This window comes from Polypterus senegalus, chromosome 13 (genome assembly GCF_016835505.1).
Source record: "Polypterus senegalus isolate Bchr_013 chromosome 13, ASM1683550v1, whole genome shotgun sequence".
NCBI lineage: Eukaryota > Metazoa > Chordata > Cladistia > Polypteriformes > Polypteridae > Polypterus > Polypterus senegalus.
In genome coordinates this window covers 95,835,958-95,861,043 of record NC_053166.1, presented here as the reverse complement: position 1 = coordinate 95,861,043, position 25,086 = coordinate 95,835,958, and the positions used below count along the sequence as shown (strand labels likewise).

The 25,086-nt window shown below is 38.8% G+C and overlaps 1 protein-coding gene across 5 annotated transcripts in view; it reads left to right on the top strand.

The window, feature by feature from the left end:
• Positions 1 to 25,086, top strand: part of shank1 (SH3 and multiple ankyrin repeat domains 1) — a 670,907-nt gene that overhangs the window by 91,758 nt on the left and 554,063 nt on the right. For all 5 annotated transcript variants that reach the window (XM_039776090.1, XM_039776091.1, XM_039776088.1 and 2 more), the window contains exons 5-6: positions 13,553 to 13,661; positions 13,837 to 13,988. In XM_039776090.1, the coding sequence (XP_039632024.1) occupies positions 13,553 to 13,661; positions 13,837 to 13,988 (261 nt within the window). The remainder of the gene's footprint in view (positions 1 to 13,552; positions 13,662 to 13,836; positions 13,989 to 25,086) is intronic.

Below are 25,086 nucleotides of genomic sequence, written 5' to 3'. Positions count from 1 at the left end.
TTTAAATAAGTATAAATCATAACGGCGATATCCCTCTTTTCGGCGATAGGCGGCGACAAAGTCACAGAAAAGACAGAATATACTTAGCTTGTTTAATGCGGCTTACGTTGCTATAAAACGACAGGGAAGACCAGTCAAATTTCATCTGTTGAACCGTGGGGATTCGGTCGTGTAGAAATTGCTTTTTTCTGTCACAATGGAGGTGGTGTTGGAGTCTATGGCTTCCACTCCCGCAGGTCTTCAAAGCTTGGCAAGGTTCCAGCGTTCTTTTATATTGTGTCCACATGACCAAATCCCCCAGTACAATGCCAAACAAGGTAGACAAACTTAAGCTAAGCTTCAGACAGTCAGATCATATAACACTTAGGCCTTTTAGGGCTGACAACAGCTGTTCTTGTCTGTCTTTATGCTTTGCCTAGCCCAGCAATTCTAAAAGCTGACACTCTGTGCTAAAGCTGGTTCAGCTCTTCATGGCATGTTATACAGAAAAAGAATGAAAAATACATTTAAAGAGATCTAAAACAGATACAGTGACACAATTCTTAATATTATAACAACCTTAGTATAACACATGAGTTATTTACAAGTTTCTGACCACTTATAAAATGTGTTCAATGTGCTGCCCATTGTGTTGGATTGTCAATGCAACCCTCTTCTCCCACTCTTCACACACTGATAGCAACACCGCAGGGAGAAATGCTAGCACAGGCTTCCAGTATCCATAGTTTCAGGTGCTGCACATCTCGTATCTTCACAGCATAGACAATTGCCTTCAGATGACCCCAAAGATAAAAGTCTAAGGGGGTCAGATCGGGAGACCTTGGGGGCCATTCAACTGGCCCATGACGACCAATTCACTTTCCAGGAAACTGTTCATCTAGGAATGCTCGGACCTGACACCCATAATGTGGTGGTGCACCATCTTGCTGGAAAAACTCAGGGAACCTGCCAGCTTCAGTGCATAAAGAGGGAAACACATCATCATGTAGCAATTTCACATATCCAGTGGCCTTGACGTTTCCATTGATGAAGAATGGCCCCACTATCTTTGTACCCCATATACCACACCATACCATCAAATTTTTTGTTCCAGCAGTCTTGGAGGGATCTATCCAATGTGGGTTAGTGTCAGACCAATAGCGGTGGTTTTGTTTGTTAACTTCACCATTCACATAAAAGTTTGCCTCATCACTGAACAAAATCTTCTGTGTAAACTGAGGGTCCTGTTCCAATTTTTGTTTTGTCCATTCTGCAAATTCAGTGCGCCGATCTGGGTCATCCTCGTTGAGATGCTGCAGTAGCTGGAGTTTGTAAGGGTGCCATTTGTGAGTAGCTAATATCCGCCGAAGGAATGTTCGACTAATGCCACTCTCCAGTGACATGCGGCGAGTGCTACGGTGTGGGCTCTTGCTGAATGAAGCTAGGACAGCCACTGATGATTCTTCATTAGTGACAGTTTTCATGGGTCCACATTTTGGCAAATCCGACACTGAACCAGTTTCACGAAACTTAGCAAGCAGTTTGCTAAGTGTAGCATGGGAGATGGGTTGTCTCGTAGGGTGTCTTGCATTGAAATCTGCTGCAATGACCCAGTTACTGCGTTCACCAGACATCAACACAATTTCTATCCGCTCCTCACGTGTTAACCTCTGCGACATGTCAATGGCTGTAAACAAAGAGAAACTTGTAAATAACTCATGAAAGAATAAAGTTACGTTAAAACCAAGCACACCATTGTTTTTCTTATGAAATTCCCAATAAGTTTGATGTGTCACATGACCCTCTTCCTATTGAAAAAACAAAAGTTGGATCTAAAATGGCTGACTTCCAAATGGCCACCATGGTCACCACCCATCTTGAAAAGTTTCCCCCCTCACATATACTAATGTGCCACAAACAGGAAGTTAATATCACCAACCATTCCCATTTTATTAAGGTGTATCCATATAAATGGCCCACCCTGTATATATATATATATATATATATATATATATATATATATATATATATATATATATATATATATATATATATATATATATATATATACTGTATATATATATATGTACTGTATATATATAATATGTATGTATTATTTTTCACCAATTATCTTCTTTTTATTAATTGTTTTGCTATTATCTATTTTTATTTACTAAATGTTTGTTTTATTTTTCATTTTGCATCCTCTCCTTTTTGTTGAGACCTAGAGGATGGAGGCTCCTAACACGGAAGGAAGTCTGTTTATGGGGCTTTCACCTGTGATACTATTTGTGCCAACTGCAAGCCCTAGTCTGACTACTGGTCCATTGGGTCCCACACTGATTTACCTTGCTTTTATATATGTATTTATAGGTAAACCTTGAGGCTATTCAACTAAATTAGCTATTGTGAGTTTTTGAAATGGTCTTTTTGTTTTGTTTCTTTCTTCTAGATTTTTTTTCTTTGGATTGATTATATTAAGACTTGACTTTATTTAACTACAATTACCTATTAAAAATATTCTTTGATTTGGTAATTTGTTTTAGTGTTTTATCTTAATTTGGAGTGACCTTTATTTATTTATTTATTTTCTAGTTGACGTTTCTTCTGATTATTATTTATTTGAAAGTTGGCTTTGAAAATGTATCCCTTTAGTTCCTGAATTATTGCTGCTCTTTCCTTTTGATAATCCTTTGTTTTAAGAGGTTTAAATTTTTATTTCCTTAAATATTTAATGTTTCCCATTTTTCATTAATCGATTTTTTTAAGCCTCTTGGTATAATTTCTAATAAACTAAGACTGATAAATTATTTAGTTTTTCATGGCACATAGTCTTTCCTTTCATGTTCATGAGTTTCTTCTATGGCTTGTACACTTAATAAACTTCCAATGCACTCATTTTTCTTACTACCAGGAAAGCATTTGACCTAACTCAATTCCTGTGTGGCAAGGGGAAACAAATCATCACACTTTACTTCAAATCATTCACTCTTGCACTAGAATTTTCAAAATATTCTCACGTTCACACAATACAGTTCATAAAACTATCCAAGATAATCCAATTTCTCTTTTTTTCTAAACATAATTATAGAAAAGCCACATTTCCTATCAACCAGACCACACCTACACTCCAAACATTGTACTGAAAGTCTGCTGTGTTCACTGGCAGTACCCTTGAAGTAAACAATAATTGTAACTGGCACACATATGGTGTCTTTCCAAAACCTGAATAATACCCAGTGAGTCATGATCTATAAAAAGAAATGCATTTATTTCCTTAAATGCAAAACAGAGGGATAAACAAATGAATTACATCACGTACAACATAATGTACAAAGACAGAAGAAACCCTGCTGCCTTCCAATATAAGAAAACCTTTCTACTAGGTAGGACAGCTCACACACTCTCTCCTTTTTACCAGGTACAATCACTTTCTCGCCTTTCTCTCTTTCTTTTACTTTCTGCATCTATCTTTATCGTAGCCATTTTCTCTGATCACTGAGATTTAGCTCTATCTTGTAATGAATGTACAAAGGTTATCTTAAACAAGGAAAGAAAAAGAATGATTGGCAAAAAATCAGGTCAGAAAGTAGTCAGGAAAACAGAAAGGCCAAAAATACCTTGTGTCTGAAACAGAAAAACAAGTAACAAAAATCAAGTTTGAAAAACAAAGCTTAAAGAGTTATAAATATTTTAGGAAAAATCCAAAGTTGGACTGTCCATGAAATTGTGCCACCATCTTAAAAACCAAAAGCCCTTGCAATACGAAGCTACCAAGCACAAGACCAGCACGAGATTTATTAAGATAATCAAAATGGTCATGGCTAAAAAGAATGCAGCATGAAATGACTGCAACAGTTAAAATGGTGTTAAAATTAACACAGCGTCAGAAATAATCAAAAATACTTGTAAAAAAAATTGATAAATAATTCAGATAGTAAAGAATCTCAGACTCACAATAAACATTTCTTTTTGACTCTAGCCTCAATTATATTTCTGCAGTGAGGCTGTTTTCAACCTTATCATTGGGTCACATTTGACCAAACCTTCCTTAACAAAGAGATGTGAGTGCAGAAATCCTTCTAGCTGCTGTTTGTCCTGAAATCCTGATCTCTATGTTTCCTTAAACATCCAGGTCTGCCAAGCAAAAGACACAACAAAGCAGTCTTAACTCCAGAATGAGAATTGTGTAGTACCATATGATGGGCTGATGTTTAATGTGTACTTTCCTTGAAGTCTTCTGAGACCTTACACTTGAAAGGACAACTTGGAACCAATTCTCAGGTTTATGGACCATGTGTGGCCTCTTTTGGCCCAAAAAAGTTTTAAACTGCTTGAAAACTCTCAGTGGCCTTAATCTCATTTTATCTCTCTCTCCCTGTGTGGCATCTTTAGGTGAGCTGCCTTCAAGGTACCTACTGCACATAATGGGTTTATCACAACTGGACAGAACATTACAATGGACATAAATTACAATTGACATAAATTTGAAAAAACATGGCTAAAATGTATATTATGCAAATTTAATGAATCAGCAGCATATCGCACAATGATATACTTTATATCAGAAAGCTGTGTATAAATATATATAAATATAAATACATACTATATACTGTATATTTAATATGTACAGTGTATATATATATGGCATGTAATAAAACAAAGGAAACCTATGCAGCTTCTCAAAGAACAGATATCAGATCAAAAGAGTGGCTTGTCTATTTGACCTGTTATTAATCATAAAATGCACTCCTTTTGTCACTTATCTCTCTCTCTTCTAAGGCATTTTTTATGTTAATTGTTTGCCCTTTTTGAAATATGGCAATCAAGGGCATCAGGCTTTCAGACACCTGTAATCTCTATCCTGGGTTCACTTCTGACCAAGCACTGGAATCTCTTCCAGGATTAGGGGCAGCTTTCCATTTGTTCTGTAGACACCAGGCTGCAAGTCCATTTAGCAGTTGCTGAGATCCCTGTAACCCTGAGCCTTCTGTTACAGCTAAAGGGCCAGTCATCCAAGGCAGCTCCCCAGCTCTTTATTTTGTCAAAGCAAACCATTTTCTCCTTTATTTCCTTATGTGATCATCTGTGGTTTTCTTTCAACACCAATGTCCACAACACATGTGTTTTTTACAATATTTTCAACCTGGTTTCACCAACTCACACATGACTATTCAGTCCTTTTTCCTCTCTTCGGCCTTCACCACTTCTCTCTTGCAAGCTGCATCTTCCTGCTCCTGACTCCGGCTCCTTGAATGGAGTGAGGCAGCTCCTTTTATAATGCCCTGGATGTACTCCAGGTGCTGTGAGATGGTCTTCTTCCTGGTGTGGTGGAAGTGCTGCCCTTGCACCCAGAAACACTATGGACATATAGAGTTCCTTGAGCAACAGCAATTCCTGGTGTGACAGAAGTGCTGTCCTCCAGGGCTAAGGGAACCTTCCAGACACCCCTTGAGGATGGCCACGGACCCCCACAGGGTTGAGCTTCCCAGCTCCGTATCTGTGGTCCTTAATGGAAATCAGGGGGGCTGCCCTCTTGTGCCCAGAGGAGATTTTGCTCCTCTCTTGGTTCTTCCAGGTGTCCTGGCGGGGTAAGGTCCCTGGTCGTCTGCCACAGTGGGTTCCATGTCACAAGCCTGTTTTGTTCCATAATATAGTATATGTGTTCGCCATCTCCATCATTTTCCTAATAGTTCTTTTTCTATGCTGAGTTGATGAGTTTTCATTAATAGATCAACATTTCTGTTGGTTTCTGTCAAATAAATATTCAGGACAAAACATAGGCACCTATTGAAAACAGTTTAGATCTTGTTTACCTTTGTCTTTATAGTTTGCCTAGTCTGGACTTAGTTTAACTTGAATATATGGATCTTAATTGTCTTATTAGTATTTTTGTAACTTACACATTTTTGAGTTGAGAGAAGACTACTCTGAATTTTCCTATCCTGTCCACCATACTCTGAAGGTATTTAAAATGCTCAACTTCTAAATTTACTTCTTCTAAGTGTAAGATATGGCCGGCCATGTACCCCGGCCAATACCCCCAAGCCGCCAGATGGAGCCCTCCTTGCAGCATGGAGGTCCCCAGAAGACCAGCAGGGCATTATGGACCATGTAGTTTTTATGCACCGCCCTGCTGGATGCCATGGGGGCCACGAGAGGGAGCTGCAGGGAGGACCGAAGAGTTCTTCATGCCCTATGACCCGGAAGTTCGTCATAGGAAGAGCGACGGGCTTCCGGGGTGAGAAAAAACATTATTTACCCTGACCCGGAAGGAATAAGGACTTGTGGACTGTTGGGAAGGAACACCTCCGGGTCAGGGAATATAAAAGGACTGTGGGAGCTCCCAGACGATGAGCTGAGTTGGGAGGCAGGGTGGCTAAGCGTCTGGGAGTGGAGGATTGTGATTGAGTATTGTTTATTATTGGTTATTGAAGAATAGTGGAGTGGTGGTGCTTTGTGCACAATTATTATTATAATAAATAATTATTGGATTTTTATCTGGTGTCTGACGTGTGGTCTGAGGGTACAAGGGTGCGAGAAAGCACCTAATCTGTCACAATTGGCGTAGCTTCGGCAGGATTCTCTGGCCGTCAGTTTGGCAGAGGACCTGAATTTAAAAAATTTATTGTGGACAGAATACCCCGGGAAGACAGCGTCACGACACACACAGAAAAAATCGCCAGAAACCTCATCTTTATCAAGTCCGTCATGGGGAAGAAGAAGACAAAGCAGAGCGCCAGCAACAGCGGAGGTCTAGCGCTCAGCATTGCCTGCGCTCAAGAGGAGCTATGGAGCGGCTACGCATTTCGGGAGAGATTTCCGGAGGAGGACGTCTCCGACGAGGTATGTACGGGGAATGTACTGAATAATCTTTTTAAATTAACACATGATGTCCCATGTACATACCTCCCAGATGTCCATCCGAAGGCTCTGCGGGAGGTAGAAGACAGACCCGAAGGCGATGGCGCGCTCTCATTCAGGCAAACGAGTAACCGAAGCACTTCCGCATTACGGGTGCCGGCGAGGACACGTGACCTACCACAAGGGATTCCAGGAAGGTGGCGTTCGTATCCAGCTGTTTGTGGCTTCGCCAAGAAAAGACGGACTTGAGTTTTTCAAAGGGGAAGGGGAGGCGATCAGTACCGCTCTCCTACAAAAGGTAAGGAGGTCCGGAAATGATTGATCGGTCCGTCGATAAATTGATACAGACGGATCGCAGTCAGCCAAAAGCGGCACCGCGGTCCTCCGAAAAGAACTCCAAATCCCAGGCTCCCTTGCGGGACCTGTCTGAGCGCGATGCCAGGAGCGGCCGTGTTTATTGGCTCCCACCCGGAGGGTAAGGCTAATGATGGCTCGAGCATGCCTCCGGGTGAATTAAGTAACTTTTTGGACGTGCACGAGCTGGAAAAGTTGCTTCAGCCCATGCACAAATTTTTACAGGTGGTGGAAACAATAAAGAAGATCGTTGGGGACTTGGGAGCAGCGGCTGAAGCGCCTTTAAGAAAGCTGGATGAATACTTACGGCGATTTGGTGGGAGCCTCCGTGTTATGTGATTTGGCGGTACAGGCAGGTAATGTCGGTACCGTATATAATGTAATAGGGACGCAGTGTGATCCGGGCCCGCTTTTAATCCATAGCGGGTGCCAAATGGATGCGTGCCCTACAAGAGAGGCCGAACGTTACGGAGCGGCTGGGGAAGGACCGATCAAGCCAGAGCAGCTGGATGGTGCTGTCTCTTGGAGCGATTCGATCCTAAAGACCCGACCCATGTTGTTTATAAATCAAAGGGCGTGCAGACAGTAAAAGGGCTCTCTTTCACTAATAGAGAGACCCAAATTGTGGACAAGCCCCAGAGTAAACTGGAGATCCCTAGAATAAAGAGGGGGTCTCCTGACAAAGTTGAGCAGCGAGCTGAGAGCTCAGGGGCGGCCGTGGAACCCTCCTCAGTGGACAAAGGGGCGGAGCGAAAGTTTCCCGACTGTTTCCAGACTCGCAGAGGGATATACACTGGAGGAAGGCGGCTGTGCTATGAATGCCGCTGACCGGGACATGGATGGCGAAGTTGTCCTGGGAGGACGTGGAATACAAATCCTTTTTTATTTAATATTCCCCAAGGTTCTCCCGGAAATTTTCTGGACTTCGCCAGGACCCGAACAACAACTCCTCCTGGAGGAAGACATCCCTCAGGGGCTGGCCGCTCCGAATCATGATTCGTCACTGGGGAGTACTGTAAGATATGGCCGGCCATGTACCCCGGCCAATACCCCCAAGCCGCCAGATGGAGCCCTCCTTGCAGCATGGAGGTCCCCAGAAGACCAGCAGGGCATTATGGACCATGTAGTTTTTATGCACCGCCCTGCTGGATCCCATGGGGGCCACGAGAGGGAGGCAGGGAGGACCAAAGAGTTCTTCATGCCCTATGACCCGGAAGTTCGTCATAGGAAGAGCGACGGGCTTCCGGGGTGAGAAAAAACATTATTTATCCTGACCCGGAAGGAATAAGGACTTGTGGACTGTTGGGAAGGAACACCTCCGGGTCAGGGAATATAAAAGGACTGTGGGAGCTCCCAGACGATGAGCTGAGTTGGGAGGCAGGGTGGCTAAGCGTCTGGGAGTGGAGGATTGTGATTGAGTATTGTTTATTATTGGTTATTGAAGAATAGTGGAGTGGTGGTGCTTTGTGCACAATTATTATTATAATAAATAATTATTGGATTTTTATCTGGTGTCTGACGTGTGGTCTGAGGGTACAAGGGTGCGAGAAAGCACCTAATCTGTCACATAAGACAATTCATTCATCACTGAGGGTATTTACTTTCAGGATTTTTGTCTTTTCTTTAAATATCTGCATTCCCACCAGGCTAGATACTACCACATTTAGGGAAAGTATCATGCTTTTTTCTGTGCTTTTAAAGGAATAGTTATTCCAGTTGTAATAAAATGTACTGTAATTACTATGAAGGCTACAGTTTTTGATTTGATTAGGATTGCTTTAAAATGTCATTGCCACATTTAACATGTGGACTGAAAATGCAGAAGAGTAGGCATGATTAAGAAATTTGCAAACAAGATAATACTGTTTTAATATTGTTATTTTAATTTAAAAGTTGTTGAATGTCTTGTAAACATTTGTTCTCACTTGAAGAGTGTTTAGGAGTTGCAGCATCAGTGTCATACCAGCATATTATACTGACTTCATGGTTGAAGTTTTATTCTGAAATGCTTTAGGCATGTGGACCTAAACATCAATCAACTAAGGCTATAGAGAAGAACAAAGCTAAACCCTAATGCTTATTAAAAAGAAAACAAAGCAGGTTACAAGAATCCACTAAGATTTTCATTAGTCATCTTATTTGTTTTTAAGGGTCAGATTCATCCTCTGGTTGAGCATGTTTTAGGCTGTTTTGCACTTTGCTTTTATCTTTGCCTTGTTTGGCCTGAAATCTATTGTTCCTGTGATCAAATATGACCAACATGGCCATGATGTTGTGATTTCAAGTGGGTGTGGCCATTTTATGTAGTAGGCATAATCTTAAAAGTCAATGTATGGCATCAAAGTAGCTATATACTCTTATATAAATAATACTACAGTACATTCACATATTACTGTAATTTCCCTCTTGTGATGTCTTAGCTTCCCAATTTGTTGTATTCGCTTGAGTTTCTCATCAGCATTTTGCTAGCTGTTGATTTTTTACTCAACCCACAAAAAAAGCAATTAAAAACTCTAATGTTTTGAGAAAATGAAAGGCAAACTGTAATTTTAAGTGTGTATTGCGTCTAAATAAAATCCGTCCACAAACATACAATTTCTGTCCAACCAGGTAAATATTTTTTATTTTATATTATCAAATGAGGTGAAAGGTCAATATTACATTGTGACTCTGTTAAATCAGATTTCATTTTAGTCTTCAAATTGTCCCAAAGGACTTTCACTTAAAAGGGGTTTCACATGAAGTGTTCCACTTCTGTCTGTCTGATAGCATGTGAAACAGCATAAGACTGTAACAACTTTTGATTCTTTTTGGAATTGCCAAGCTCATTCTTTTGATATTTATTTATCAGCATTGTTTGAAGCAACCTTTTCTTCTTAGCCAGCTGATTCTAAATGTTTATATTTTGCATTACTGAGAATGTCTTCTTTTTGGTAAATCTTGTTTATAAGCTGTATTTAAGACTTAGGTAGGGCTTGTCTGTATTTTTATAATCATTTAATTTTTTTTTAATGTTCCTTGTCACTGGAAAAATCTTTGGTGACTCAGAAGCACATTATGTCCATATTCACATTGCTTTTCAGTCTTACATGCTTACTAGATACGACAACTTAAAAAAACAAATAAAATATTCTATTGCTGAGCTTTCAGTAGATCTAATAAAAGCAAAACACTCAAAATATTATTTCTAAATTTAATTTTATATTTTCTAGCATAAATTTAAGTTTAAATGTTGTTTCCATTTGCAGATGAATGGTGTGTGTTAGGATCTTCCATAGAGTTGAGTGTAGCATGGTACTTTTTTGAGGATTTTATCAAAATTTTGTTTCTTTGACAATTTATTTTTTACATTTTCTTTACATACTTTTGATTGTTGCAGTCAAGATGACATGATTTTGTATACTTTTATCCCTTTTTGCATAATGCCTTGCTGCAACATATCACTGTGCAACTGTCATTTGTTGTAGTATGATAATTTATTTAACAGCCAAGGATAAAAAAACTCTCTATTTTACTTAAAAAAAGAAAGAATTTTTTACAAACCAAATAAAAAAATGAAGTTTTGTTGTAATTTCCGGTAACTGTTTTAAAATTTATTGTGATAGTAGGCTCTGTTGCATAAAATACTTAGATGAAGAAGAGTCTTCAGTTGTCATTACAAATGAACAACAAAATGAACATTTGTTATTACAGATGGCCAATGGAGCCTCACCATGTAAGCAGTCAGGCTGTTTAGTCTTAAGACAACAGTTCCTATTACTTTTTAGACTGATTTACATGCCATTCACATACATTTTTAATTTACTTCATTCAGCACACAGAAAAATGGTACCCTCTAGTAATAACCCTTGTGCCAGTATTATATAAAGTCTGAAATTAAACATATTAAATGTTCTAAATAAATATCTACGGAAGCGTATTAGGGCCACGGTGAAAAAAAAAAATACGGACACAGCGAAGAAAAAAAAAGTCTAAATGTCGAGATTAAAGTCGACATGCTGACTTTATTCTCGACGTGCTGACTTTATTCTCGACATTTACGTCGAGATTAAAGTCGACGTGCTGACTTTATTCTCGACATTTACATCGAGATTAAAGTCGACATGCTGACTTTATTCTCGACATTTACATCGAGATTAAAGTCGACATTTACACTTTATTCTATTGTTTATTTTGTCAGTAGAATGTCGCAAACTAAACTTCATCTTTAAATGAATGTTCAATTTACTAGATTCATTAACCCCTTCATTAATTAATGTAGCACATTAAATGCTTTATATTAAGTGTTCCCCGACCCAGTTTTTAATCTCTATGCGCTTCTTCAACTGACTTCCTCTTGCACTGTGAGGCGCAGACAGCGATCGCCGCACATTGACTTCATGATGTTCCTGCTCTAAGAACATTCAGAATACTAAGAGAAATACTTGATATCTTCTTCACGATGAAATGCAATAAAGCATGTATTAAACATGGGTGGCGGGGGGCACGGTGGCGTGGCTATAGAGCTGCTCCCTTGCATTAAGGGGTTCCCAGTTGTATGTTCTGTGTAGTGAACTTTATGGCAAGTGTGACGAGGCTCCAAAAAAACTGGATATATAAATGGGTATCGCACAGGTTTAACTGGAATATCGTGTAAATGTTGGGTTCGTGATGTGGTGGTCGGAGACACAAACGCAGAATTCAATGGATGTTCTTCTGAGCGGGCTTTCTTTATTACATGCGCGCTGTCTCTATCTAGCGTACTAAACTTCCAGTTCCAATCCTTGTTTTTTCTTTCTGCACATAACCAATCACCACACGATAAACGTCTTTGTGAAATTAAAACAAGTTATAAACCTAGACCCCAGAGTTTTCAAAAATGTACAGAACTTAAAATGTATTAAAGCATATGGGGGCACGGTGGCGTGGTGGTTCACTGCTGCTTCGCAGCAGCAAGGGGGTCCCGGGTGTTCCCTGCCTTGAGTTTACATGTTTTTCTGGTGGGTCTACTCGGCGTGTTTCAGTTTCCTTTCAAAGACATGTAGGATGTGGGGTTTTGTTATGTATTATTGACCCTGCTACTTTATATGTTGCACGTATTCACCCTGCGATGTGTTGGCGTCTCATTCAGGATTTACTCCTGCCTCGCACAGGATGCTTGCTGGGATGGGCGCAACCCTGAATGGATGGCATAATTAAGCATGTATAATGAAGATTTTTTTAATTTCTGAAAACTCCATCCCAGCAAGCACCGTGCCCCCACATGCTTTAATAATTTAAAGTTCTGAAAACTCCGAGGTCTAAGTTTATAACTTGTTTTAATTTCACAAAGACGTTTATCTTGTGGTGATTGGTTATGTGCAGAAAGAAAAAGCAAGGATAGAAACTGGAGGTTTAGTACGTCAGATAGAGACAGCACGCATGCAATAAAGAAAGCCCGCTCAGAAGAACATCCATTTAATCCTGTGTTCGTGTCTCCGACCCACCAAGCCCAATATTTACACAATATTTAAGTTAAACCTGTGCGATACCCATTCATATATCCAGTTTTTGGGACTTTGTACTACACTGAACATACAACTGGGGACCCCTTAATGCAAGGGAGCAGCTCTATAGCCACGCCACCGTGCCCCCCGCCACCCATGTTTAATACATGCTTTATTGCATTTCATCGTGAAGAAGATATCAAGTATTTCTCTTAGTATTCTGAATGTTCTTAGAGCAGGAACATCATGAAGTCAATGTGCGGCGATCGCTGTCTGCGCCTCACAGTGCAAGAGGAAGTCAGTTGAAGAAGCGCATAGAGATTAAAAACTGGGTCGGGGAACACTTAATATAAAGCATTTAATGTGCTACAATAATTAATGAAGAGGTTTGAGAAAATCTAGTAAATTGAACATTCATTTAAAGATGAAGCTTAGTTTGCGACATTCTACTGACAAAATAAACAATAGAATAAAGTGTAAATGTCGACTTTAATCTCGACATAAATGGCGAGAATAAAGTGGAAATGTCGAGAATAAAGTCAACATGTCGACTTTAATCTCGACATTTAGTCTTTTTTTTTTCGCTGTGTCCGTATTTTTTTTTTCACCGTGGCCCTAATACGCTTCCGTAAATATCTGATTCAAAGAAGTGACTTTTTATATAGAAACTGTTATCAGAAAACAATATATAAAGTTTAATGTTACATATAACCTAATTTTATAATTTAAATTTGCTGGTATAAATGTATGGATGTCTTTGTTAAACAAGCAGGCAGTTTCAAGAACATCTTTTATGTCCTTTCCTTCTTCCTTGGTTTTTTTAACTGTTCCCCTTATTTATTTCTTTTAATTTGTTTTTGCTGATTTTTTTTTTTTTCATGCCATTTTAGGCCAGCCTGCGGAAGTTTCTTGATCATGTTCAGACTGGCAATGTGGAAAAGATGGCAAAATTCTTGGATAAGGGGCTTGACCCCAACTATCATGACTCTGATACTGGAGGTATGCTTACATCACAAGTTTTTCTTGAGACCTTCATGTGTGAAGAATAGCTTCTTTTTGAATTTATTAGGTTTAATCCCAAAACTGGTCCCTTTCCTTATAGTATAATTTTTTTCAGCACTTCTTTTTCATAGTGGGAAACTTATTTTCATTTCTTGTTATTCTGCCTCACCAGAGACTCCTCTGACTCTAGCAGCTCAGTCTGAACTTGGGTGTGCTGGCCTTCGAGTGCTCTGCTTAGGAGGAGCTCATATTGATTTCAGGGCACGGGATGGAATGACAGCCCTGCACAAGGCAGTACGAGCTCATAATCATAGTGCTTTGCTGGTGAGTATAATCAACTGATTGAGTGAAAAAAGCCTTTTAATTGGGATTCAGAATGCACTTTATGGGTAATTGTTTCCATCCTACACCTTTTTAATAAGTTCTCTTTTAGTAATTAATTAGACCTCATGATTTTTTTGCTACTGTAGGGACCTAGTTTTCACATAATATACAATTGCACAGATGAAACAAACTTTTTCTCGGCATTATTTTACTAGGATGTCCAAGATTTTTTTAGTATAAACAAAAGTCCAAAGTCACTAAAATGTTTCATCATACATAGATATAAGCCAGCATATGAGGAATTTATGACACTATAAATGTTACAGATGACGTATTAAAGTCTTTGTAGTATTATGTTGTCTTTAATTTGCTTCTGATGGCTTTTGATGATGCATTCTCTGTGGTGGTTCAATTTAATACATGCCTCTGGACTATGTTGTCTAGTAATGATTGTTCCATTTTGTCTACATTTTGGAGTATCAATTACTATGCCTTGCTTTAATAACACATCTCAGTTATTATTTCTTTTAAAATAATTTATCAGGCCTTGGACATTAATATCACATTGATTTTTGTTTGTCTCTTTTGTTCTATTTTCCATGCTCAAAACTATGCACTTTGTGGTTTGAGGCAACATATGCCTACCTATACTGCTGAAATATTTTCATTTTGCCTGTCTTAGTAGTTGCTTGAACTGTGTTGTGTTCTCTAATGTTTTAAGGCATTCCAGATTTTCAGAGCTTTAATTAGTTGTAATATATTTCAAGGAAAGTGTGACTTTACATCTGGAGTGACACTTTTGTGAATTGCTTTAGTTGGTATGTGTCTAACCTGAATATTGTGTCTGAATTGCTTTAGGTGGCTGTGATAAGGGGATCGTGGCAAACCTCAATTTTAAAAATAATTGCGACTCGGAATGTACAGACTCCAAACAGGTGCATGTGTGCACTAGGATGCTTTGTTCTGGGGTTGGTTGGGATGCTTGGCTGATCACACACTCAAGTGCATATGCAAGTGGATTAGTCAGGTGCCTCATTCACGCCTCAGGGGAGACTGGAGTATATCACACCTGCACACAATAAGGCTGGATAAATGGATCCTGCACTGTGGAGAGCGGAGGTTTAGAATAAGAACATAGCAAAAGAAAACTCGAGATGGAGGTTAATAAACACAGAGAGAAGGGCAGGAATGGGATGAAGTCGGTTCAATAAAGACTGGAAGCAGGGAGAGAGAAATGTGAGCTCTAAGGGAGGAGTGTATGGCCGACACTCGAGGAGGCTGAGAGTTGCTCCTGCTGAGCATCCCAGAAGTGGCAGTTAGAGGCAGAATGAGCAAAGCTCAGTGTGGCACCTGTACACACTGCTAATGGACTGGCTACAGGGGCCCAAGTTGGATCAAAGGATTGTCTGCACCTATGGGTAGAAATCTCCTCATGCTGAGAAATCTGAAGAGGGTAGGCTGGGGAGATGTCAGATTTTAGAAAGCAGCACCAAGGCTCATGGTTTTTAAAGATTATATGTTTGTCCTTTATTCTAACCTTGTTTTAATGGAACATTTATTATTGATTTTTTAACCTCCACATTCACTTGATTTTATGGATTATTAAGTGTAAGAATTGTATGCACTGCACTATTTGCACTTTTCTTTCTGCTTTAATTAGACCTGGGAAAGTTAACACATTCATTTTTGTGATTAATATGGCCTGTTTAACCTGTTAAAAAATACTGTCACATCCTACATTTTAATTGTCATTTTTTTTAACATTATGAAACAATAATAGAGAAAAGCCAAGCAAAATGACACCTTTTATTGGCTAACTAAAAAGATTATAATATGCAAGCTTTTGAGGCAACTCAGGCCCCTTCTTCAGGCAAGATATAATCAACAAACATTAATAGAAATAGTTAATTGTGAACCTAAAGAATTACATACACATCCAGTATCATATTTATATAATACATTACATACTACATTACATCTTGCCTAAAGGGGCCTGAGTTGCCTTGAGAGCTTGCACATTCTAATTTTTTTAGTTAGCCAATAAAAGGTGTCATTTTGCTTGACTTCTCCCAACATCCATAATGGCCTAACACCTTAGTTCTATAATACTACCTTTAAAAATTTTGAGAAATAAATTTTTATTTAAAAGTTTCAATTAACATATTTCACAATGCCTTGCCATATGTCTGTACTTGGTATGGTATTCACTTCCTTGATTTATATATACTGCCATAGGTGCAGGAGAATGGGAGGAAGGGGGGGTTTATGGCAGTCCTGGAGAAATACAAACGAAAAGTAGCAAAGGTAAAAATTACACTTTTTTCCCCCCATATCATGTTCCTGAAAGAAGATTGAAATTAATGTTATATCACATGCATGCAAAATAAATTTTCTTTGAGTGGCACTAAAACCAAAATAAGTCGGTAGTATAGTACCTCTGTATTTAACTTGCCAGTCTGCCAAGTAGCTTATTGTGCTTACTGCTCTAATATAATGATAAAATTCTATGAAAAAGAAGTGTAATGATTATCCCTACCCATTATTCCACTTTATAGAATCTCCACTAATTTATGCAAAGAACGCAAAGTAACCACCCAAGTCAGTGTATATTTACTTTATGATTTATATTAGATTAGATAAAACTTCTGAATTTATTTTATAATTGCATGTTTTAATGTTAGATTCAATTAATCACACTTAATGCCATATAATTATGCAATTAATTAGTTTTTTTTTATTTATTCCCATCCCTAGTTTTAATAAAAGCACTGACACTTTTTGCCCAAAACCCTTGGTAGATATATGTGTCCTCAGTTGCCTGGCTTATCTTGGTACATGACTATTTACAGTTATGGGTTGAAGAGGCTCCCAGAAGTGACAAGGGAGCATGGAGTTAACCCAGATCATCACAGTGGCCTTGTAGAAGGTATTCTTTGCAATATGAAAAGTAGATACATTTTTGCATTTACATTTAACGTAAGAATGGGATTAATTAAGGCAATCCTTACAAACTGATGAAACTCTAAACATAATCTGTATTATGCTGTATTTGTTGAGCTGTGCTTTGCAAAATTCAGTACTATACAGCATCAACGGCAGCTGTTGTATTAGAAAGTGTTACAGGCTCTAGTAGCCTGCTAATATTAATTCAACTATCTGGGTTATTGTCAAGAAGTCTATTTCCAGCTTGCTCCAGTACCTGGGAGATTCTGAATCCTTGTGCTGCATTTTTCTTATTACATATTTTATTCTGTTTGTTATATTTGGCAAAAAGCTTGCAGCACAATCTTTTCTCAGGCCTAGTAATGTTTGAGATTTTATTTTAAATTATTCATTTTGTTTCAAGAAAGTAACATAGTATACAATCAAGCAGATACAATTTGAAGAATGCAACAAATAACTTTAATCTTGATAATCAATCCTGAAAAAAACTACAGAACCTTATAAAACAAAGAAAACACAGAAAAAGAGAGGAGAACCAAGAGGATGGAAATAAATTTTAAAAAATGAAAAAAAAAAACAAAACAAATTTTTCCTGTATATCAGTGGTTCCCAATCTCTGTCCTGGGGACCTACTGTGGCTGCAGGTTTTTGTTCCAACCAACTTCTGTTTTTAATTGGACTGCTAGCCTAATGAAGTGATCTGCTATTTCTCAGTTTCTGTATTTTAGAGTGAATGTAAAAATTACAAAACTAAATTAGGTAAATTTTCATTAAAATGTGCTAAGCAGTTATATGGTAAATGTATTTTTTACTTTTTAACAATATTTTCATCCTGATTTTCATTGTTCTTTTGTGGGGTTTCTGATAATTTCATCTGTTATTTACTAATTAGCGGATCTGGTACTAAAGTAGTTGAAGCGTTTTATCATTCAGTGTCGTTTTCCCATGTGTCTGCTCTGCTTCTCTTTAATTGTCATGTGTTCTAATTGTTTAATGAATCCATTATTTACTAATTAGTGGGTCTGACGCTAAAGTAGTTGCAGCCTTTGATTATTCAGTGTTGTTTGCCTGGGTGTCTGCCCTACTTGTTTTTAATTGTCATTAATAAGATACAACAAAGGGGGAAAACTGCACAGAGAAAGGGCAAAATATAATGAAATCAACAAAAAAAGAGTTAAGCATTTAAATCTATAGTAAAAGCAGAAATATTTCTAAATGTCTTATAAATGTAAAATTCAAGCTACTGTGCTTTTCTGAATGTATAATAAGGGGAAAAAAACCAGCTAATTAAATGAGAACAGTGTTATCAGGTGTTGTCACTGATTATGAATCTGGTTGTAACAAAAACCTGAAGCCGCAGTGGGTCCCCAGGACCGAGTTTGGGAAGCACTGGACTGTTACAATCAATTTGTCCTTATCCACTTTAAGTCTGTCTTGGAATACATCAACTTTATAGCTGTTAATGTGTTAGTGGTGATTGTGACACCAAGGCTGTTTGATAAGTATTGAAAGACTTTTGTCAAAAATACAGTGCATCCGGAAAGTATTCACAGTGCATCACTTTTTCCATATTTTGTTACGTTACAGCTTTTGCCCATTCCTCTTTGTAGCATCTTTCAAGCTCCATCAGGTTGGATGGGAAGCGTTGGTGCACAGCCATTTTAAGATCACTCCAGAGATGTTCAATCGGATTCAAGTCTGGGCTCTGGCTATGCCACTTAATGACATTCACAGAGTTGTCCTGAAGCCACTCCTTTGATATCTTGGCTGTGTGCTTAGGGTTGTTGTCCTGCTTAAAGATGAACCGTCGCCCCAGTCTGAGGTCAAGAGCGCTCTGGAGCAGGTTTTCATCCAGGATGTCTCTGTACATCGCTGCAGTCATCTTTCCCTTTATCCTGACTAGTCTCCCAGTTCCTGCCGCTGAAAAACATCCCCACAGCATGATGCTGCCACCACCATACTTCACTGTAGGGATGGTATTGGCCTGGTTTCCTCCAAACGTGACGCCTGGCATTCACACCAAAGAGTTCAATTTTTGTCTCATCAGACCAGAGAATTTTGTTTCTCATGGTCTGAGAGTCCTTCAGGTGCCTTTTGGCAAACTCCAGGCAGGCTGCCATGTGCCTTTTACTAACGAGTGGCTTCCATCTGGCCACTCTACCATACAGGCCTGATTGGTGGATTGTTGCAGAGATGGTTGTCCTTCTGAAAGGTTCTCCTCTCTCCACAGATGACCTCTGGAGCTCTGACAGAGTGACCATTGGGTTCTTGGTCACCTCCATGACTAAGGCCCTTCTCCCCCGATCGCTCAGTTTAGATGGCCGGCCAGCTCTAGGAAGAGTCCTGGTGGTTTCAAACTTTTTCCACTTACGGATGATGGAGGGCACTGTGCTCTTTGGGACCTTCAAAGCAGCAGAAATTTTTCTGTAACCTTCCCCAGATTTGTGCCTTAAGACAATCCTGTCTCGGAGATCTACAGAAAATTCCTTTGACTTCATGCTTGGTTTGTGCTCTGACATGAACTGTCAACTGTGGGACCTTATATAGAGAGGTGTGTGCCTTTCCAAATCATGTCCAATCAACTGAATTTATCTCAGGTGGACTCCAATTAAGCTGCAGAAACATCTCAAGGATGATCAGGGGAAACAGGATGCACCTGAGCTCAGTTTTGAGCTTCATGGTAAAGGCTGTGAATACTTATGTACACGTGCTTTCTCAGTTTTTTTATTTTTAATAAATTTGCAAAAATCTCAAGTAAACTTTTTTCACATTGTCATTATGGGGTGTTGTGTGTAGAATTCTGAGGAAAAAATGAATTTAATCCATTTTGGAATAAGGCTGTAACATAACAAAATGTGGAAAAAGTGATGCGCTGTGAATACTTTCCGGATGCACTGTATTAATTCGTTGCATTCCCAAAAAACGTCAAGTAATGCTAAGCGCTTGATGGCAACATTCACAAGTTGGATCTTGCTTGAGTACATTTTGGACAATTTTAAAAAAGATAAGTGTGATCAATGAAAGATTTTAGGTTGAATTACTGAGTGCTTGCCAAATATAAAGCTAGAGTGAATTCTATGTATGGCTGGCTTCCACTCATTTTCTGAAATGTTAATTGAAACTTCCTTTTCCTCATTGTACCTTAGGATTATTGAAGGAAAGATCCTTTGAGATGTTTTATATATTTTTGAAATGCCGTATGAATTCTTCAGGAACAGAAATGGGTGGAAGGTCTGGAAAATTGGGTAGATTTCTTATAATAAAATTTCCAATTTGAAAATAGTGGAAAAATTGGGTTGCTAGTAAATTTAAACTGAAGCCTAATTGTTCAGAATTTGCAAATATGTTATCTATGTGCAATTCTCTTATTGTCTTAATTTTAAGCATTTTGCAAGGATTAAATAATGAGTAGGTATGAAAAGGTTGAAAAAGATGATTATCTTATAGATACATGTACTATATTCTAAGTGATTAGTGGATGACTGGATTATTTGTGTATTGATGGAATTTACGATTTACAGGGGAACAAAGTCATGCATGTAAAGAGGTACAGAAAGATTTAATTTATTGCTGACCAGACTGGTGTAAATTCATCAATTTTTGACTATTTCCATGTCTTTATAATGTGTACATTCGCCAACCATTTATGAAACTGAAAGCTAGCTAGTGTCATGCCACCTTCTACTTTGTAGAGCCACCTTTTACATGCATGGGCATCTCAACTTCCAAATAAATTAAGTTATAAGTTAGTGTAGTTCCTTAAAGAATGATTTGTTAATGTATATAGGGATGTTTTGAAATAGAAGCTTCGGGAAGGATCTTCATCTTGACAATATTGATTATCCTTGCTAAGGTGAGATGGAGGTAGACCATCTGTTAACATCTTGTTTAATTTATTCCATGCTGTTACCAAATTGTTTTGAAAAAGATCTTTGTATTTACTTTTGATGTTTATCTCTAGATATTTAAACTGTTTTGATTAAATGAATAAATAGTTGCCTAGTCTAATGTGGTGTGCTAGAGAGTTTACTGGAAAAAGCCCACTTTTATTCAAATTAACTTTGAGTCCAGATGTCTTTTTAAATTCTGCTAATGCATTAAGGACTAATGTTAAAGATACTTGTGCGTCTGATATATAAAGTACTATATCCTCAATGTGAACTGATATTTTCTGCTTGAGTCCTTCTCTGATTATTCCCTTTATTTATAGTGTATTTCAAAAATTAACAGTGTTTCAATGCTTAAGACAGAAAATCAATGGTGACAGAGGACACCCTTGTCAAGTACTACGTTCTGTTTTGAAGTAGACAGAGTTAATATTGTGAATGCAACTGAGGCTTCTGGACTGGTTTGAAGTAATTTTATCCATGCAGATATATTTGAGCCAAACCCAAATTTGTGCAATGTGGTGAATAAATAGTCTCTTGACTCTGTCAAAGGCTTTTTCTTCATTCAAAGATAAAATCTATGGTGTGTTAGACTTTGGGGATTAGTGTCTTAGCTTTAAATCTTTTGGGTATGTTTAATCTGTCCTCCTTTAATGAATTCAGTTTGGTTGTGTGATATTCCAGTAGGAAGCACTTTTCCAATCCTCCTTGCTAAAGCTTTAGGGAATAACAATATCGTCATTCAGAAGTGAAACTGGTATGTATGATGCACACTGTAGCAAGTCCTTATTTTTCTTTGGAAAAACAATCTATATATATAATTCACTAAGGCAAGACGACTATGGAAAGCCGGCGTGGATTCACTAAGCCGCCGACAAGTGAGACACCTATGGCGCACACAGGAAGGAGCCACGCCCACCAACTCCAAGACCATTGGATACGACGACAACTCGCAGAGCCACTGCCACCAACTCAGACGCGACAACACAGAAAAAATGGCGTCATTTATATTCATCTGTCATAGAGGCAACATGCAGCTCCGACCCACGCTGACTGTTCATAGAGGCATGTTTCTCGCGGAGGTGAATCGCCATATGCAGCGTGTAAAACGGTTTGCGAGGGGTATCCCATGGGATCCTTAAAATATTTCTTTACAACTGAGGTTAGAACACAATGAAGTAAGCAGTCTTTCAAAAACAAGTTTTCGGTTATAACGCACGACTGCATGACCATAGCACACTGTTTTACACGCTACATACAGCAATTCGCATTCGGGACAAACATGCGTCTTCCTAGATGCTCCTGCACTTTGTACACACCCCCCTCCCACCTCGCTACTACCGTGGTCGGGTGTCTTGGTAGATTATATATAGAAAGGCAGCCAAAACCGCACAGAGCAATGAAAAGTCTACGTGAGTCACAGGTGCATCTGAACTGTAGAAAGACGACAACGACTCGAGTGACGAGTTGAAGGTGGCCACACCTGCTTCACCAATGCAGGCCCCGCAACAGGGCAGCCAACCGGGTTCAGGGGGGAGTATGGTTACAAAGCTGAAATTGACAGAAGGGCACCACCAGGTGTGAAGCCTTTCGCTTCATTTGACTCAACACAGGAAACCTCACCCGGCCCGGACACGGAGAGGATTGACAGATTGAAAGCTCTTTCTCGATTCTGTGGGTGGTGGTGCATGGCAGTTCTTAGTTGGTGGAGCGATTTGGCTGGTTATTTCCGAAAACGAACGAGACTTCCGCCTGCCAAATAGTTACACGACCCAACAGCAGTCGGCGTCCAAATTCTTAGAGGGACAAGTGGCTTTCAGCCACGTGAGATTGAGCATTAACAGGTCTGTGATGCACTTGTATGTCCGGTACGCGTGCTACACTGAATGGATCAACGTGTGTCTACCCGGCGTGGGAAGGCGTAGGTAAGCCGTTGAACCCCATTCGTGATGGAGATTGTGGCTTCCAATTGTTCCCCACGAACGAGAAATTCCCAGTATGTGCGGGTCATACGCTTGCACTGATTACGTCCTTACCCTTTGTAACCCCCACCCCCTGTTCGTGTGACTTGGTGGATTATATATAAAAAAGCAGCTGGAACCGCAAAGAACAATGGAAATTCAACGTGGAAACCGACTGAGGCGGTGTTTGGAAAATTAACAGTCAACGTGACTCACAGGTGCGTGTGGACTGTACACAGACAAAAGCGACTCAGGTAGGGAGTTGGGGCGGGCACATAAGCAGGCAGTGCGTACTGAACGAGCGCCGTTCAACCCCGTCCTTCGCTTTGAAGGCGCGACGGCGCTTCTCCGGTTTTCAGTCACGGACAATTGTATGTTGGTTCGTAGCGTGCATTGTTGCAATGTTACTTTTCTTGGTGGTTTATTAAATTACGGATTTTTCAAATGTTTATTTTTTCCTCTGTGCTTAAAAATCATTTAAAAAGCGGCCTGATTATGCGGCGTATGTTACGCCGCGGGTTGGCTAGTAATTAATGTTTGGCAAAAAGTCTGTGGTTGAATTTTGTTTTCTCTCATTTCTGTGATGACTGTTGGTAATAATTAAGGGGGTAACTTAGTTAAACATTTTTTTTTAAATAAAATTCTACTGGATAGCTATCAGGGCCTGCTACTTTTGAAGTGTGTTTGTAACATCCAGTAATTCTTAGAGAGTCAGAAGTTTGTCATGTTTTTCTGGACTACGAGTATTGAGCTATGCTATTTGTATTGTATATAAAAACTCCTTAGATTGTGTCTCAGCTCCTTTAAATTGAATGGAGTATAAGGACTTACAGTGCTCTTTAAACTTGCAAGTTATATTTTTATGTTCCATGATCTTATCTCCAGTTGCATTAGTCATTTCTGCTACTGGGTTGTGAACTTCTAGCTTGTAGGTTTGTTGAGCTGAAAGCCTTCTCTGCAAGTTCATCATAATGATGTCGCAATTTAAAGATGAGTTGTTCAGTTTCATTTGTTGTCAAGATATTAAATTCTGAATGTATAGCCTGTCTTTTCCAGTAAAGTGCCTCATTTGGGGACATGGTGTATTCATGAGCTTAATTCATTCTTGGTCTCCAAATTATTTTCATGAAAGAGATATGAAATCTGACCTCTTAAAAATGTATTCACAGTTTCCCAAAGTATTCCTGTGGAAACTACTGAGTTAGTCACTAAAAAATAATTGATTTGTTTGCAGATGAACTCTGTAAAGTTCACATGTGCTAGAGACTGGGTTAAGGCAACAGTTATGTGATGAGCGAGTAGGGAATAGTGATTGAGTGCCAAGATTAGAAGACCGTGAACAGAGATAACAATTGTGTTTTACTTACGATTAAGATTAAGATTTGATAGTAGGTAATAAATTATTATTGTTTAAGAAATAATCAGTTTTAATTAGCTGTGATGAACTGGGGAGAAGAAGGAATATTCTGTTGAATTTGGATTTAAGAATCTCCGTGGGTCTGATAAATTATGATCCATTAAAAATTGCATGGTTGTCTTTAGATGTTGTCTTTAGCAGTATTAGATGTTATTGTCACTGTAGTTAAAATCGCCAAATTCAGTTTAATCCAACTCAGGCTCTGAGCCAATTTAGGGTCCAAGCGTATCCTGCAGTGTCTGGCACAGGGCAGTCTATTACAGTACCTTGCATTCAGCCAATTTAGAACTTCCAATTAAACATGTATGATTTAGGATGTAGGAGGAAAGAAGAGTGTTCAAAGAAAAACCCATGCTGACCCAGGGAAATTTCCACCTAGACAAATGACTAAACATAAGGAGAATTCTGTATCTGAGGGGCAGCAGTATTAACCTCACCACATTTAATCAGACATGTTTGACCATTTAACTAGATTTATTAGTTTACTAATTAAATTATTTAAGTAATTTTTTAAATAACTATCCTGACTAGAACTGGCTTTTATTTTATCCCCAAAATTGCACAGAAGCAGATCATGTATATGACACTTAATGCAGTCTTTGAAACACTTGTTTTCTATTTTGAGCAGTTTTCAGATGCTGTTTTAATTAAGTTAAGTTTAGTTGGCATTCTCAGGCAACTGTTTCTCTCAGTTGTCATGTTGAAAACTGTCAGCTAGTAACCAGATGTATATCTATAGCCTAGGAATCAGGTGGTGAGATCTTTGTAGGATCTTCTTCGGTGTGCTTGCATAAATGTAGATTTACTGTTATAAGGTTTTATTATATTTTGAGACTGTTGGCTTTATTGGTGGTGGTACCTTTGGCTATTTATTTATTTATTTTTAAATG